At 43.9% G+C, this 16,042-nt stretch overlaps 1 protein-coding gene across 1 annotated transcript; it reads right to left on the reverse strand.

The window, feature by feature from the left end:
• Window positions 1-9: 9 nt before the first annotated feature.
• Window positions 10-15,888, reverse strand: LOC109645433 (CD82 antigen-like). Its single transcript, XM_069528008.1, has 9 exons — window positions 15,759-15,888; window positions 10,115-10,187; window positions 8,580-8,652; window positions 4,868-4,989; window positions 4,370-4,444; window positions 2,348-2,446; window positions 1,732-1,905; window positions 1,563-1,646; window positions 10-1,130 (listed from the first exon to the last, which is right to left on the reverse strand). The coding sequence occupies exons 2-9, from the start codon at window positions 10,175-10,177 to the stop codon at window positions 1,053-1,055; spliced, it is 768 nt and encodes a 255-aa protein (XP_069384109.1). The 5' UTR covers window positions 10,178-10,187; window positions 15,759-15,888; the 3' UTR covers window positions 10-1,052.
• Between the last annotated feature and the right edge of the window lie 154 nt (window positions 15,889-16,042).

Below are 16,042 nucleotides of genomic sequence, written 5' to 3' on the forward strand. Positions count from 1 at the left end.
ACAACAAACTTCTGACATCAGTTTATTGTGAAAGTGGAACAGAATAAATGTAGTGAGCACACACGTACTAATCCAGCTACAGAGCCACGAACCCCGAGTTACAAAGCCTTTTATCTCAGAGATTAAAGGTTAATGGAACGTTTTTCAAACTGTACAAAGAAAACATTAAAATAAAAACAGGTCTCACCTCAATGTTAAAAATCTAAAATGAAACTTTATATATAAACTCATTTTGTTTTCTCGAGGATGGATATTCAATTCGCTCCTAAACTACTTGTTGTGGAAATGTAAATGTTTTCATATTTTTCACAGACTTCAGAAGTGGTGAAAAAGACATTGGGGTGGGTCAAGCACAAACTTAAAGCTACAGTATCGTCAAAATAAATATCTTATTTTTGCTGGTTGTAAACTGAGAGTGATACTAGTAGAAAACAAGTATCAGTATTTAGTACCTCATTATTTCTATTATTTCCAGAACAAAACCCTGATGATTAAAATGAATAAACCTAAAACGTTCAGGGAGAAACCAGCTGCTAATGAAAACACCGGTGTGTCTTTTTCTTTTTGGAATCAAAGCCACTAAATAATAAATGACTAAAATTATTATGTACAAAATACTAAAAACATTTCACAAATCATGTATTTAAAAAAGAACTATTCTCCAAATGTCCAAATCAGACGTCCTTAAAAAACATTTTGTGTCTTGACAAACGTGATTTCTCTTCTGTTTTCTCTGGAAAATAAAACTGAATTGAACGAGAAACACAGAATAAAAAATCTAAGCATGTGGTGAAACGTCATATTTCACTCTTCCTCCTACTTTTACTCAACCAACATGTTTCCTCTGGTCACCAACGTCTCAGCTTCGCTCTCTAATCCAAAGTTCAAAACATCAAAGATTTCTAAAGTGCTCCAAAGAAACTGGACTGACGATTAAAAAAATAAAAGATGGAAGTAAACACATTATTTTACATTTAGACAAAATGTTTCACTGATGTTTTCAGGTGGAAAACTCGTTTTTCTTTCTGCCTCGTTCTTGTTGCAGTTCAGCTTCAGTACTTTGGCACTTTGGTGTAATCCTCCTTGTGAACGCTCCTGCACAGGCACATGGACAAGATCATCCCCAGCAGCTGCAAACAAACAGATCACATGTGTCATCAGAGGTAACACGTGAAACATGTGATGACATCATGACAAACACGTGATGACATCATGACAAACACCTGCTTCAGCTCAAACAACATTTGAAACCAGTTTTAAACATGTCACAAGTTGGAAACTAAATATAAATAAATAAATATTAACATTAAACTCCTCTCAGGCCTCATGTTGGTTCCATCACATTTTACATGGATCAGACTGAAAACACAGAAAACACTGAAGGTTCTGAAATTAAATCAAAGATGAAAATGAAATAAAAAGGGTTTTTATTTCAAATGTATTTGTCTTGCAGCTGCAGCCCCTTGCCAGTAGGGGATGCTGCAGGCTTCAACACACGTTTGGGCAGGGTTCATGAAAACATCTCGTTAAAATCACGTTAACGAACAATGACGTCAGCGTACCTCGATGAGCGCCACCCCCAGGCAGATACCCAGCACTACGCCGATGTTGGTGAGGAGCCAGCTCTCCACACTGGCAGAACAGCCCTGATGAACAGAGGAGCAGAAGAACGAGCGATGAGCAGAGCGAGGGAGGAGTGAACGTGTGAGAAGAAGAGAAAACGCTGTTTACCACGTCGTATACGGGCCAGTCGGGCGTCTGAGCCTCACAGAATCCGCTGTCGGAGAAGTTTCCTGCTGCGAGCGAGATGTTCTGGCAGGAGCAGGGGAACAGCAGCTGGGAGCTGTTGACGATCACCATGTTTCCGTTCCAGTCGAGATGAGAGCTCCAGCCACAGCACTCCATCTACACACAGGACGACAGACATCACAGACATCACAGCCTTGTTGGTTTTGTAAGCTTCAGCCTCAGTAGAAAAAAACACAAACGCAATTTCTTTAAGTTTGAGAAATAAAACCGAACATTTCTGCAGAACTTTAATTTACTTCTTTTCTCTGAAAGCTCGAATCTAAATCTATCATTTTGCACAAAACTAACTGAACCACATGAACATGAAGTGAATCAATTCAACAAAAATCAGTTCGGAGCCTCGTTCTGCAGTAAAAGTACTTTGCCGAAGTGGATTTAAATATTTTTTCCAGTACAAATCTCCTGAAGTAAATTCTCAGCAGCTTGAAACAAACCAGAATAAAGTCGGCCGCTGCTCTAGAATAAAGAAACAAGTTTAAAGTTAAGTTTTATCGTCTGTGACAGAAGACGATCACGTGTTCGTGGTCGGATGACTCACGTTCCTCTGGATGAAGTCCCACGCCTGCTCTGTGCTGGAGTTGGTTCCGGGGTAGTTGTCCAGCACCCTGGAGACGATCTTGGACATTTCCTCGTTTAACTGGATGAAAACACGTGAAAGTGTTAAAACTAAAACTGAATAAACAAAGACAGAAAACTCTGAACAACTTTGACTTGTAAATATGGCACCATCTGGAGGAGGAGAGGTGAAACTGCAACCTGTTAGCTCGACTGTAAGCGCTGGTAAACGAACGCACACAAAGCTGCTGCGTTAGCTCGTTACAACAAATGATGCTAACACTCTTTTGTAAAATGACAAAGAATAATAAATAAAATAAAAAAGTTTTCCACATCTGGACGGAGCTGTTGTGACATAAAAAAGTTTGTTGCTACAGTTTAACATCTGTATTTGCAAACAGTTGCTATGTAGCGATAGCAATGGTAGCATGTGGCTCCTTTAAGGTCAGAGACAGTTTATAATATTTATAGTTTCTGGTTTATACCACGTTCAGCAGGAGGCAGCTGGGCTAGCTTAGCATAGTCTGCTTAGCATCACGAATGGAAGCGACGCCTCTAAACGCTCATTAATAATTGTAGTAATTATATTTTGTGAGTTTGGACAAAGGCAGCTAGCCGTGTCCGCACCCTCGGACTTTGTGCAAAGCTAAACCAACCGGCTGCAGTAGCTTCACATTTCTTCTTCTTTATAAGTGAACTGAAGAATCCTGAGGACACGTGAGGAGTGATTCTCTGTGTCTTTCAGACGTCGAGTGGTTGAACCGAGTCGCTGCAGCAGAGTCCAACTGACGTTCAGATACAATAAACAGAATCCTCGGTTTTTACTGGGTTTAATTCTGCGAACACGCTTCAAGCACAGAGCCGATCATCTTCCTGCAAAACCTTTTTTATCGGAGCTGTTCTGAACAAAATGCTCCAAATACTTTAAAGTGAGTGAGGAACCACATGTCTGTAAACGTGCATTAGATTAACTGCAGCGCCTCCAGTTCACTTCCTCCATAAACCTTCACTGAGAACAACTGCAACAGCAGCTCTGGGTTTTCTTTCAGTAAATCAAACTGCAGACATGGAAAACACATCAGAAGATGTATTACCTTCAGTTAAAGGAAGTGTAACTCCAAAGCTGAGGTACAAGTACTACGATTTCTGACAGGGCTGTCACCATCCCAGTATTATTCATGGTAATCATTGATTTCATGTTAATGATAATAATATGGTTTAGTTAGTTAATTATTATTTCAACCTCATGTCTCACTTGAAAAAAGTATTTACAAGCTACATCTTTTAATAATCGAATACTATTAAAACAAATAATAGTTAAATACATTCATACGTGTAAGTATTTTATGAAACTATAACGTTTCATTTATTCAGAAAAGAAACATCTTTCCATAAATGTCATAAGAAGAATCGTGAATCATCATCTGACTGGTTGTTCTTGTATATTTCTGATGAGATGATAAAGAGTCAGTAAAACAGATTGTTGACCCTGGAAAGGTTTTCATTTTTATGTCACCTCAAATTTATAAAACACACTTACCTACATAATGTAAAGACAACATTTGAAACTAGTTTTAGAAAAGAAGATTTTTTGAAAAGTAAATTGGCAAACTTGTTTATGCAGAAAATGCCTGAGGCTGAACAGCAGGGGGCGATGTAGTGCCGAACGCTATAGATTAAAACTGTTCTGTCACACACACACACACACACACACACACACACACACACACACACACACACAGACACACAGACAGACAGACAGACAGACAGACAGACAGACAGACAGACAGACAGACAGACAGACACACACACACAGACACACACACACACACACACACACACACACACACACACACACACACAGTGATGGCGTGTTACAACACATCGCGGGTGGACCCAGCAGCCAATCAGAAAACAAGAGCGCTGCAAACCTCCACATTCCAGAAGTTCCAGATCACCTGGTGATGTGTTATGTTCTGAATAAAGAGGAAGTGATGTCACTCACCCCGTCCTTCTGGAAGTAGATGAGAGCGCCGGCGGTGATCTGAGCCAGAAGGATCAGCAGGAGGCAGGTGAAGTACTGAGGAGGAGGAGGAGGAACAGATGAGGAGGAAACATCTAGAACTGCACATCATGACAACATGTACAGCTGTGTGTGTGTGTGTGCGTGTGTGTGTGTGTGTGTGAAAACACCTCAGTGAGTCACATGGTCCTTCATCATGAAACTGGCTCATTTCCTCATTCCTCACCCCCCCCCCCCCCGGTGTGTTAGTCTGCCACTCTACCTCGCCTGGAAACATCCGTTCTATTTGAGACGGTTTGACGCAGATTGAAATAATTAAACACTAATAATAAGAACAGACGATGGTTGTTTGTCAGGTGGTCACTGTTCGAACACTCTGACCTCTGATGAAAACATTTAAATCTCTGGTATCAAACCCGTGTTCCTCGTCATGGCGTCATAATGAACTTTCCACACGGACACACAGCGGCCGTCACTCACCAGGCCGAGCAGACAGCGGATCTCATAAATGGCCCCCAAGCAGCCGAGGAATCCCATGAGCATGGAGAACGCTCCGACTCCGATCAGGATGTAACAGGCCACTTTAACAGCTGTGGAGTTATCTGTGGAGAAACAAACCACCGGACACATTTTAAAGTCTTGTTACACAGAGAGTGAGTGTGAGGACAATACACATCTGTATCTATACAAATACTATTTATATTCATGTGCATCAAATATAAAAACACGTTTCTGAAAATACACCTGACCTGCTGATCAGTGCAAAAGTTTAACTTCTCATGAGTCCGATGGAATAAAGCAAAGAAATGTTCAAAACCCATCAGCCATGAATATTAGAGTTTATATAGAGTATATTAGAATATTAGAGTTTATATAGAGTATATTAGAATATTAGAGTTTATATAGAGTATATTAGAATATTAGAGTTTATATAGAGTATATTAGAATATTAGAGTTTATACAGAGTATATTAGAATATTAGAGTTTATACAGAGTATATTAGAATATTAGAGTTTATATAGAGTATATTAGAATATTAGAGTTTATATAGAGTATATTAGAATATTAGAGTTTATATAGAGTATATTAGAATATTAGAGTTTCAACAACGCTATGACGGTTTGTTTTTGTAATACTCATTTCAGCCACAAGAGGCTGCAGATGGATTTCTCTATTATAACGTCTTTCTCTTGGCTGGTGACGTAAACTTAATGAACTGTTCTGTCATTAATTGATTCTTATGGATTTTTTTATTGATGACTGGTGACACTGTGTTGGACAAACAATTAATCAGGATCAGATTCAGATTCATCAGGACCAGATTCATCAGGACCAGATTCAGATTCATCAGGACCAGATTCAGATCCAGATTCATCAGGACCAGATTCAGATCCAGATTCATCAGGACCAGATTCAGATTCAGCAGGACCAGATTCAGATTCAGATTCATCAGGACCAGATTCACTTTATCATGAACGTTGTTGAGAACTGTAGAATTTAAAGACCTGACACGTTCACAGATTCTCTCCTTTGTTCATCAAAGTCAAACACAAACAGACACGAGTTTGTGAACAAGCAGCAAACTGTCAGGAAGTGAGCTCCCCACCCCCACCCCCACCCCACCCCCCACCGAGGGTGACGGTGAACTGGGGCACGGAGCCACGAGCCGAGACAAAGAGAAACGAGGGAAAGAGTTTCTGATGGAAAATAGGCTAAGGGGGGGAGGGGGGAATGTCTGCATGTGTGCATGTGTGCGTGTGTGTGTGTGTGTGTGTGTGTGTGTGTGTGTGTGCCCATGTGCATTAACACATATGTGCACGTGTGCAGGTCAGGACCAGCAGAGCCTCACAGGTTGTGTTAACACAGGACATATCTGAGGACGCTCATTAAAGACAATCATGGTTTCATGATTGTCTCTTTATGGTAAAACATGTTGGAAACACAACACAACTACACAACACAACTACACAACACAACGACAGGAAGACACAACACAACTACACAACACAACTACATGAAGACACAACACAACTACAGGAAGACACAACACAACGACACAACACAACTACACAACACAACTACACAACACAACGACAGGAAGACACAACACAACTACAGGAAGACACAACACAACTACATGAAGACACAACACAACTACACAACACAACTACACAACACAACTACATGAAGACACAACACAACTACAGGAAGACACAACACAACTACATGAAGACACAACACAACTACATGAAGACACAACACAACTACATGAAGACACAACACAACTACATGAAGACACAGTTCTCCGGGGACACAGCGTCTCCAGCTTGAACAATGAATCATTAATTCATTCACTCATCACGTTGTTACAGTTGAAGATCATCAAACACACTGAGAAGTTTTCTACTGACGCCATCGTCCATCTTGTTTCCATCACGTGTGAACTCCGTGTTCGACTGTGACTCAGCTCGGTCTCTAGAGAGTCGGAGCATCGGGCTGATTTCATCGTCCGTTCACCACAGACACACTGAGATCATGTGATCACCACACAACTGACGACGCCTCCTTCAATACGTCTCATTTATGTTCAGACACAAAGCTAAACTGTCCACTGTACTTTAACGCTCCGTATGACTGCATCTGTGTGTGTGTCTGTCTGTGTGCGTGTGTGTGTGTCTGTCTGTGTGTGTGTGTGTGTGTGTGTGGTGATGAGTAAGGCAGTGAGCGCACTGGGCTGATGTGATGCATGCTGATGCTGGACGGAGCAGAAAGAGCCCAGTGTCTGTGGGGAGGACACCTGCAGAGGACGACGGACAAATGTCCTCAGTGACACTCAGTGTTCAGAGTAAACACACAAACACAAACACATGCACGCACACGCGCGCGCGCACACACACACAGTCTCTATTACACTCGCTCAATGTCTGTCTCTATATTTCTGTATCTTCAGGCGTCTCTGTGCTTTTCTGTCTCGTTGACACTGCTCGTCTCTTTCTCTTCTTCATCCCTTCTTTCTCTCACTATGATGAACTCACAGTTCCCACATCAGAACGAGGATTTTAAAAACTGGACTTCATCTTTACTAAAACGTTAAAAATCATTGAAATAAATAAATAAATCCATGAACCATCATGAAAGACATCAAATGTCTTTTTACTGTAAAATAACTAACAACGATTAAAACGATGTTTTTAAATGTGGAGGAACTAATCCTGAAGAAATCAAAGATTCAAGGTTGAAGTTTGAATAATAATTTAAAAGTTAATTGCAGCTCTAGTTCTATACTTTCATTTCTTACTGAGAGTCTAAGGTTGTTTCATTACTTAGAAAAGTGTGAAGGTGAAGATCTGGAGGACGAGAAAACGTTGAGGGCAAAGAAAAACCTTTGCCAGCTGTTAAACAAGAGTCTGGAAACATTCTGGATACAGATGTTGTGCAGTCCGTCAGGAGAGTCTGGTTTCAAAAACACAACAATGGTCCAAGAACAAATCCAGCGTGACGGAAAATATCTCAGAACCTGAAGTGATCCACAGGACGAGGCTGGAAAGCATCAGTCAGGAGGAGCGACGGAGAAGAGCGTCCAACCTGTCGACCACTTTATTCTGATGTTTCAAGTTCCAGGAACAAAAGTTTGACTTTCTCTCGTCTTTCTGAAAACTTAGATGAATTCTGGAAACAGTTTGTTTCTAATGTGAAGAAGAAGATCGATCCAGTCAGACTCCTCAAAATACTCAAACCAGGAAAAGATCCAGAACATGAGACCCTGACTCAGACGTTAGTTCTCACATACAGAACATGTCAGGGACACGTCCGGGAACACGTCAGGGAACAGATTTAGTTTAACTGTAACTGTATCTCAGTTACAGATACATCATCCACACACACACACACACACACACACACACACACACACACACACACACACACACACACACACACAGGTTCCACTGGAAACATTTAGATTCAGAATCTGTTTTGGCTTCTTGTGTTTATGCCTCAGTGATCATGACGCTGACTCCAGGAAAGAGCTTTGAAAGCTTTAATCTCGTCTTCAGCACAAAGACAGAAAATCCAGTGAAATGAAGAAGAAGTAGAAATGAAAGACATAACGTCACTGGAACACGCAGCGACGGAGTCGGAGCGTTCGTGTGTTTCACTGAAAGACAAACGACGTTAACTGTGATGAACTTACTGAGGACGACGATGAAGCTCTGATTGTCCAGAAGCAGCCACAGTCCGAAGCCCATGATGACGACCCCGAACAACTGGAAACACACACGTCAGCGTTAAACAAGCTCCAGTTACTGACGAGATGGTTCATCAGACAAATGTGACTTTTTATTTCTTTACAATGTGACGATTCAGTTTCTAATGATCAAAGAGATCAAAGAAGAGTTCTGCTCCAAGGAATTACTGAAACAACTTCAGCTGATTCATTTTCATTCGACTGATGTTAACTCAACAATTGAGTTTTATAAAAACACAACTAAATTATAGTCGAAGGTTTTATTGTTTATTTGAAAGTGATCAGTCAGAAACTGTGAGAACACAAAGGAAGAACAATGTGAAAATAAAATCCTGAATTTAGTTTAATCTGAAAACAATCACCTCGAACACACACACACACACACACACACACACACACACACACACACACACACACACACACACACACACACACACACACACACACACACACTCACACACACACACACACCTCATTAGTGTAGCATGTCAACAGTGTTCATCTGTCGGTTCTTAACCTCGGATCACAGAGACGAGGATCACCGTGGTAACCAACTCTTCATCTGCAGTTTAATTAAAAGTCAGAAACTGAACCATCAGCTGACGTCAAACGTTCACTGTCAAAATGTCCGTGTGCTCCTCAGACGGTCCAGAGAGTTAGAACTTCACATGTTAACAACACGGAGGCTGAGAACAACACGTGCTGTTAACATGTTGAGGGTTTAAAGAAAGTTCTTCATAATATTTAACTGAGGATCAGGTGACGGACAGAAGAACCTCCATCATGAAACATCCGAAGTGTTTGAACGTTTCACATTAAAAACTGATTGTTAATTATGTTTTTTAATTTTCAGAATTGTTCAGAGTTGAGCTGACGTTCAACTTTCTGATGGAAACTCATTTTCAGATCATTCCAACACAACACCAACGTAAAATAATCATTCAGTGTGTTCTCCTGTTTCCATTCATGACACCGCCTGTGTGTGTGTTTGTGAGTCTGTGAGTGTGTGTGTCTGTGTGTGTCTGTGTGAGTCTGTGTGAGTCTGTGTGTGTGTGTGTGTGTGTGTGTGAGTGTGTGTGTGTGTGTGAGTCTGTGTGAGTCTGTGTGTGTGTGTCTGTGTGAGTCTGTGTGTGTGTGTGTGTGTGTGTGTGTGTGTGTGTGTGTGTGTGTGTGTGTGTGTGTGTGTGTGTGTGTGTGTGTGTGTACAGATTTCCACCATGTGAATATCACTTGAGTTTATCTCCAGTAACGAACTTTGTGACCTGATGGTTCAAAGTTCAAAGGTCAAGATCAACAAAAAATCCTATGATGTCATGTGATCAGTGATGTCATATGATCAGTGATGTCATGAGGAAGTCTTGGCGTGTGGAGTGAGGAACCAAACGTAAACATGACATCATCAGAGACGAGGTCTTTAACAGCTCAAACGTTTAAAGTGAATTTCTCCTTTAACACAAATCTGGTGAAAGTAAAATACTCACGAAGAAGATGAGGTTGAAGAGGAACAGGAAGTACTTGGTCGCCTTCACGCAGCCTTTTCCCATGATGCCTTATCTGCAACACACGAAACAGGACGGTCAGCGCACACACGGATGAACAGGAGCACCACAGTGGTTGTAGTGTGTGAACCCAGATCTGCTGGGATGACAGATGTGACGAGAACCAGGAGCTCTGCTGCTAATCTGGTCTGGATGATGTGTTCGAGTCCGAGACGCAAATCTGCAGGATTACACCCACAGTCCTGAGGGGGAGGGGCTCCGAGAACATGTGCTCATCACAGAGCAGCTCTGCTGCCTCTGAGGGTCTCCTCATCTCCTCCTCATCTCTTCTCCTCCTCCTCTCTTCATCTCCTCCTCTCCTCCTCTCTTCATCTCCTCCTCTCTTCATCTCTTCCTCTCTTCTCCTCCTCATCTCCTCATCTCTTCTCCTCCTCATCTCCTCATCTCATCTCTTCTCCTCCTCATCTCCTCCCCATCTCTTCATCTCCTCATCTCTTCTCCTCCTCATCTCCTCCTCTCTTCATCTCCTCATCTCTTCTCCTCCTCATCTCCTCATCTCTTCTCCTCCTCATCTCCTCCCCATCTCTTCATCTCCTCATCTCTTCTCCTCCTCATCTCCTCCTTTCTTCATCTCCTCATCTCTTCCTCTCTTCTCCTCCTCATCTCCTCATCTCTTCCTCTCATCTCTTCTCCTCTTCCTCTCTTCCTCTCTTCTCCTCCTCATCTCTTCCTCTCTCCTCCTCCTCATCTCTTCCTCTCTTCTCCTCCTCATCTCCTCCTCTCTCCTCATCTCCTCCTCTCCTCCTCTCTGCTCTTGATCTTCTCCTCCTCATCTTCTCCTCCTCATCTCTTCCTCTCTTCCTCTCTTCTCCTCTTCCTCTCTTCCTCTCTTCTCCTCCTCATCTCTTCCTCTCTGCTCTTGATCTTCTGCTCCTCATCTCCTCCTCTCTTCTTCTCCTCCTCATCTCCTCCTCTCTTCTCCTCCTCATCTCTTCCTCTCTTCCTCTCTTCTCCTCCTCATCTCTTCCTCTCTTCCTCTCTTCTCCTCCTCATCTCTTCCTCTCTCCTCCTCCTCATCTCTTCCTCTCTTCTCCTCCTCATCTCCTCCTCTCTCCTCATCTCCTCCTCTCTTCCTCTCTGCTCTTGATCTTCTCCTCCTCATCTTCTCCTCCTCATCTCTTCCTCTCTTCCTCTCTTCTCCTCTTCCTCTCTTCCTCTCTTCTCCTCCTCATCTCTTCCTCTCTGCTCTTGATCTTCTGCTCCTCATCTCCTCCTCTCTTCTTCTCCTCCTCATCTCCTCCTCTCTTCTCCTCCTCATCTCTTCCTCTCTTCCTCTCTTCTCCTCCTCATCTCTTCCTCTCTTCCTCTCTTCTCCTCTTCCTCTCTTCCTCTCTTCTCCTCCTCCTCTCTTCCTCTCTGCTCTTGATCTTCTCTGAGTCATGAGATCATGAACTTTATGATTTGATGCTAAACAAATAATTGAGTTGAAACTTTTTCAAACTTTCAATTTGTTCAGAGAAATTTGATCCAAAGACTTTTCTCCTGTTTGGCTTCAGAAAATCAAACAGAGCATCTGTGTTAATTTAGCACCTCTCTGTCTCCTCCTCTCCTCTCTCTCTCTCTCCTCCTCTTGTCTCCTCCTCTCCTCTCTCTCTCCTCCCTCTCTCCCCTCTCTCTCTCCTCCCTCTCTCTCTCTCCTCTCTCTCTCCTCTTGTCTCTCTCTCTCCACTCTCTCCTCTTGTCTCTCCTCTCTCTCCTCCCTCTCTCTCCTCTTGTCTCTCTCCCCCCTCTCTCTCCTCTTGTCTCTCCTCTCTATCTCTCCTCCCTCTCTCTCTCTCCTTTTGTCTCTCTCCTCTCCTCCCTCCCTCTCTCTCCTCTTGTCTCTATCTCTCCTCCCTCTCTCTCTCTCCTCTCCTCCCTCTCTCTCTCTCCTCCCTCTCTCTCCTCTTGTCTCTCTCTCTCCTCCCTCTCTCTCCTCCTCTCTCCCTGCCCTCCTGGCTCGATATGTTTCCTCGTGGCAGTGAAGCTGTGTAGCGTGAGCTGGAGCCGTGTGTCCGACCCACATTAGCATGACATTAGCATGATGGTTACTGTTCCAGTACGGGGGGGGGGGGGGGGGGGGGGGGGGGGAGGGGGAGGGGCAGCTTCAGTTTTTATTTTTAACGTTCCAAAGAATAAACAGACGGAGAACCTGACCACGTCTGTTTGACTCTCAGTTCCACTGGTTCTGTGTGAACACATTCCTGCACCAGGCCGACCGACCAGCATTTCAATGAACATGTCAAACCTGCCACAACCAAGAGAGTGGAACTACAGACGTGTTCGTCTGGAGCCGGCCACACGCGTGTTCAGACACAGAGCCTCAGACCCAGAGGAGAAAGAATCCACATCAGGTTTCAATGAATTCATGAGCTTCTGTGAAACATGGAGCACATCTGAGAGAAACTGAGCAACCACAGGAAGAACAGAAACAGAAACACGTTCTTCAAATGATCTGCACAGAGATTTCTTCTTCCTTCTTCTTCCTTCGTCTCTGCAGCGACACAGGAAACGTCCTCGATCAGAGGAGACACCACGTTTCACAGTTTGACTCAGGACACGAGCAGAACGTCACAGAGCCGCTGTCGTCAGAACCTCTGACCCAGTTCTCACATCAGACGGTAAAGTGGGTCGGCCTGGTCACTCACACACACACACACACACACACACACACACACACACACACACACACACACACACACACACACACACACACACACACACACACACACACACACACACACACACAAAGAGACAGACAGACAGACAGACACACACACACACACACACACAGACACACGTCTCTCTATAGTTGTGAGGACACTGATTGCCCCCCCCCCGACCCTTACCTGAACCATCACAACTCATTAACTATTCAAACCCTCAAACAGCCCAATGAATGTGTCTCCAGGACTTTAGAGGACTTTACATTGACTAACATTCATTTCCTGGACCACAGACATAGTTACAACTTAACTTATCTTAGCTTGAACCTGGACCTGAACCTGGACCTGAACCTGAACCTGGACCTGGACCTGGACCTGAACCTGAACCTGAACCTGAACCTGGACCTGAACCTGAACCTGGACCTGGACCTGAACCTGAACCTGGACCTGAACCTGAACCTGGACCTGAACCTGGACCTGAACCTGGACCTGAACCTGAACCTGGACCTGAACCTGGACCTGAACCTGAACCTGAACCTGGACCTGAACCTGAACCTGGACCTGAACCTGAACCTGGACCTGAACCTGGACCTGGACCTGGTTTCCTCTGTCTCCTCCTTCACTCCTGAATAAAGTAAGAACCCAGGAGACGTGTGGACACAGCAGAGGACCCTCCACTGGTTCAGTTCTGCTGGAGGACACGTCACAGTCTTCTCACTGTTTATCTGTGAACACTGATATCTCCACTCTCCTCACCGGGTCCCACTCAGCCGACAACAACACAAAGCTTCCACACTCTAGTTTCTCTTCAGCAACAGAAGATGGAAACACAGGGCGAGCAGCTGCAGCTTTACGTTTCCTCTCACAACCGAACGCGAGGCGGACGTTTGAAAGGCGACTCGCTGTGGGAGACACCTGACGCCTCGGGGTCAAACGACGCTGAGCTTCAGGAGCCGACACAACATGTGAACACAAACACACGGAACCTACATGTTGTTCACATGTCCTGTGCTGACATGTTGTGTAGTTTGTGTTTGTCCTGACATGTTGTGTAGTTTGTCCTGACATGTTGTGTAGTCATGTTGTGTAGTTTGTCCTGACATGTTGTGTAGTCAGTGTGCGTGAAGCAGCAGATTGTCGACTCGTTCACAACATCAGGAACATGCGGGGAACTTTGAGGCGAGGGGCGGAGCCAGGACGTGACGCATAAAGCTTCGTCTGAAAAAGCATCAACGTGAGTGAGTGTGAACGAGTGAATGTCAGGAAACTGAACTGGAGAGTTGTTTCACTGAAAGACTAGAAAAGATAAAAACAGCACTGACACAACGTTAGAGGTTCAGGTTCAGAGCAAAGAAACATTGGAAAACTAAACGAGGCAAAGCTACAAGACTGTTTAATTATTGTAAGAGGAAAAGAACCACACATCCCATAAAGCATCGGGAACGATCCTCTCCAACGACTTCCTGCTGCTTCTTGGATTAAACTGTTTTCCTCTAAAGTAAACGCAGCGTCTTACAAACAGGAGTCGTGTTCACTGAGGGTAATGGGACACTGTGGTGTGTGTGTGTGTGTGTGTGTGTGTGTGTGTGTGTGTGTGTGTGTGTGTGTGTGTGTGTGTGTGAGCTTGTTTCTATAAACATCATGTCCGTCATGACAGAACACTCTCATCATTTCATTGACAGGTCAAACGTCTGTGTTTCAGTTTCTCTTTGAGTTTTGTCTCAGCTCAGGAAAAGTTCAGGGTTGTGACAGAAACTTGTTCAGTTAGTTGAGCAGCAGAAACACGAGCGGCTCAAACCTCATTAAACCCATAATTACCTTCCGGGCATTCCCCCCCGACAGGGTAAACAGGTTCTGGACTCTGCATCAACACTGAGACTCTCTCACTCTCTTCCAGACTCAGACTCACAGAATGCAGACAAACCGGTCCAGACTCACGGATCTGACCGACCCTCAGCACGCCTGCTCCTGCAGCGTGGATTCAGGTCACGGAGCTGGCGCCTGATTTACGGCCTCACATGTTGAGGAAACCATGGAAGAACGGGGGGGGGGGGGGGGGGGGGGGGCTGTAATATCGACTGAGCGTTAATACCACCAGGAATTAAAAAAAACTCTGACCCACATTTCCATCTGCAACACAGAACGACACGCGGCACAAACAGGAAACCACCTCAGCTCACAAGTGAAGCATCTGATCCTCAGCTGGAATCAGAACGAGTTCTAGAGTTCTAACTTTAGACTCTCAACTTTGCACTCTAAACTTTAGACTCTAAAGTTAGAACTCTAAAGTTAGAACTCTAAACTTTAGTGTCTAAACTTAAGACTCTAAAGTTTACACTCTAAAGTTTAGACACTAAAGTTTACACTCTAAACTTTAGAGTCTAAACTTTAGAGTCTGAAGTTTAGAGTGTAAACTTTAGAGTCTAAAGTTTACACTCTAAAGTTTGCACTCTAAAGTTTAGAGTTCTAACGTGTGAGTCAGAGGGAACATGAGCGTCATGATAACACATGGATCTCATGACAGTAACATGTTCTACACATGTTGATAGAAACTGGTTTCCTCTCAGACTTGTTCAGATGTTCAGGACTCTCTCGACCTCTCCATGATGGATATCGACTCCTGATGGTTCTGAACATGTGATTTGTGGTCCTGCCGCTCTGCATCTGTACGAACTGCTTCAGCTAAGATTCACTTTCACACACGTTTACCTATTTTCTCCTGATCACCTTCACTTCCTGTTGAAGCTTACATGATGCTGTCAATCACACACACACACACACACACACACACACACACACACACACACACACACACACACACACACACACACACACACACACACACCTCGTGTTCAGGAGTCACGCAGCAGTTTCCGTTTCACGACACTTTCACACTTTTAACGCACCGGTTCGTTACTTACGTGTTTTTATGCGGGGAAGTTGCGGTGAAGAGTTGCGGAGCAGCAGCAGCTGAGTGCGTGTCTGTGCGTGTGAGCGAGCGAGCGAGCGAGAGAGAGGGAGAGAGAGGTGGCTCCTCCTCCCTGGTTAGCCCCTCCCACCCAGAGTCACATCTCTTTCTCTGTTTTTCTTCTGGATTCAAACTTTTCTTCTTCTCGTGTATTTTTCTGTAAAAGTACAAATGAAGCAGCGTCTGTTGTTAGTGATATTATTCTAACTTGTAGTAGTAAAAGTAGAGGAAGTTTAA

Source organism: Paralichthys olivaceus, chromosome 1, assembly GCF_024713975.1.
Source record: "Paralichthys olivaceus isolate ysfri-2021 chromosome 1, ASM2471397v2, whole genome shotgun sequence".
NCBI lineage: Eukaryota > Metazoa > Chordata > Actinopteri > Pleuronectiformes > Paralichthyidae > Paralichthys > Paralichthys olivaceus.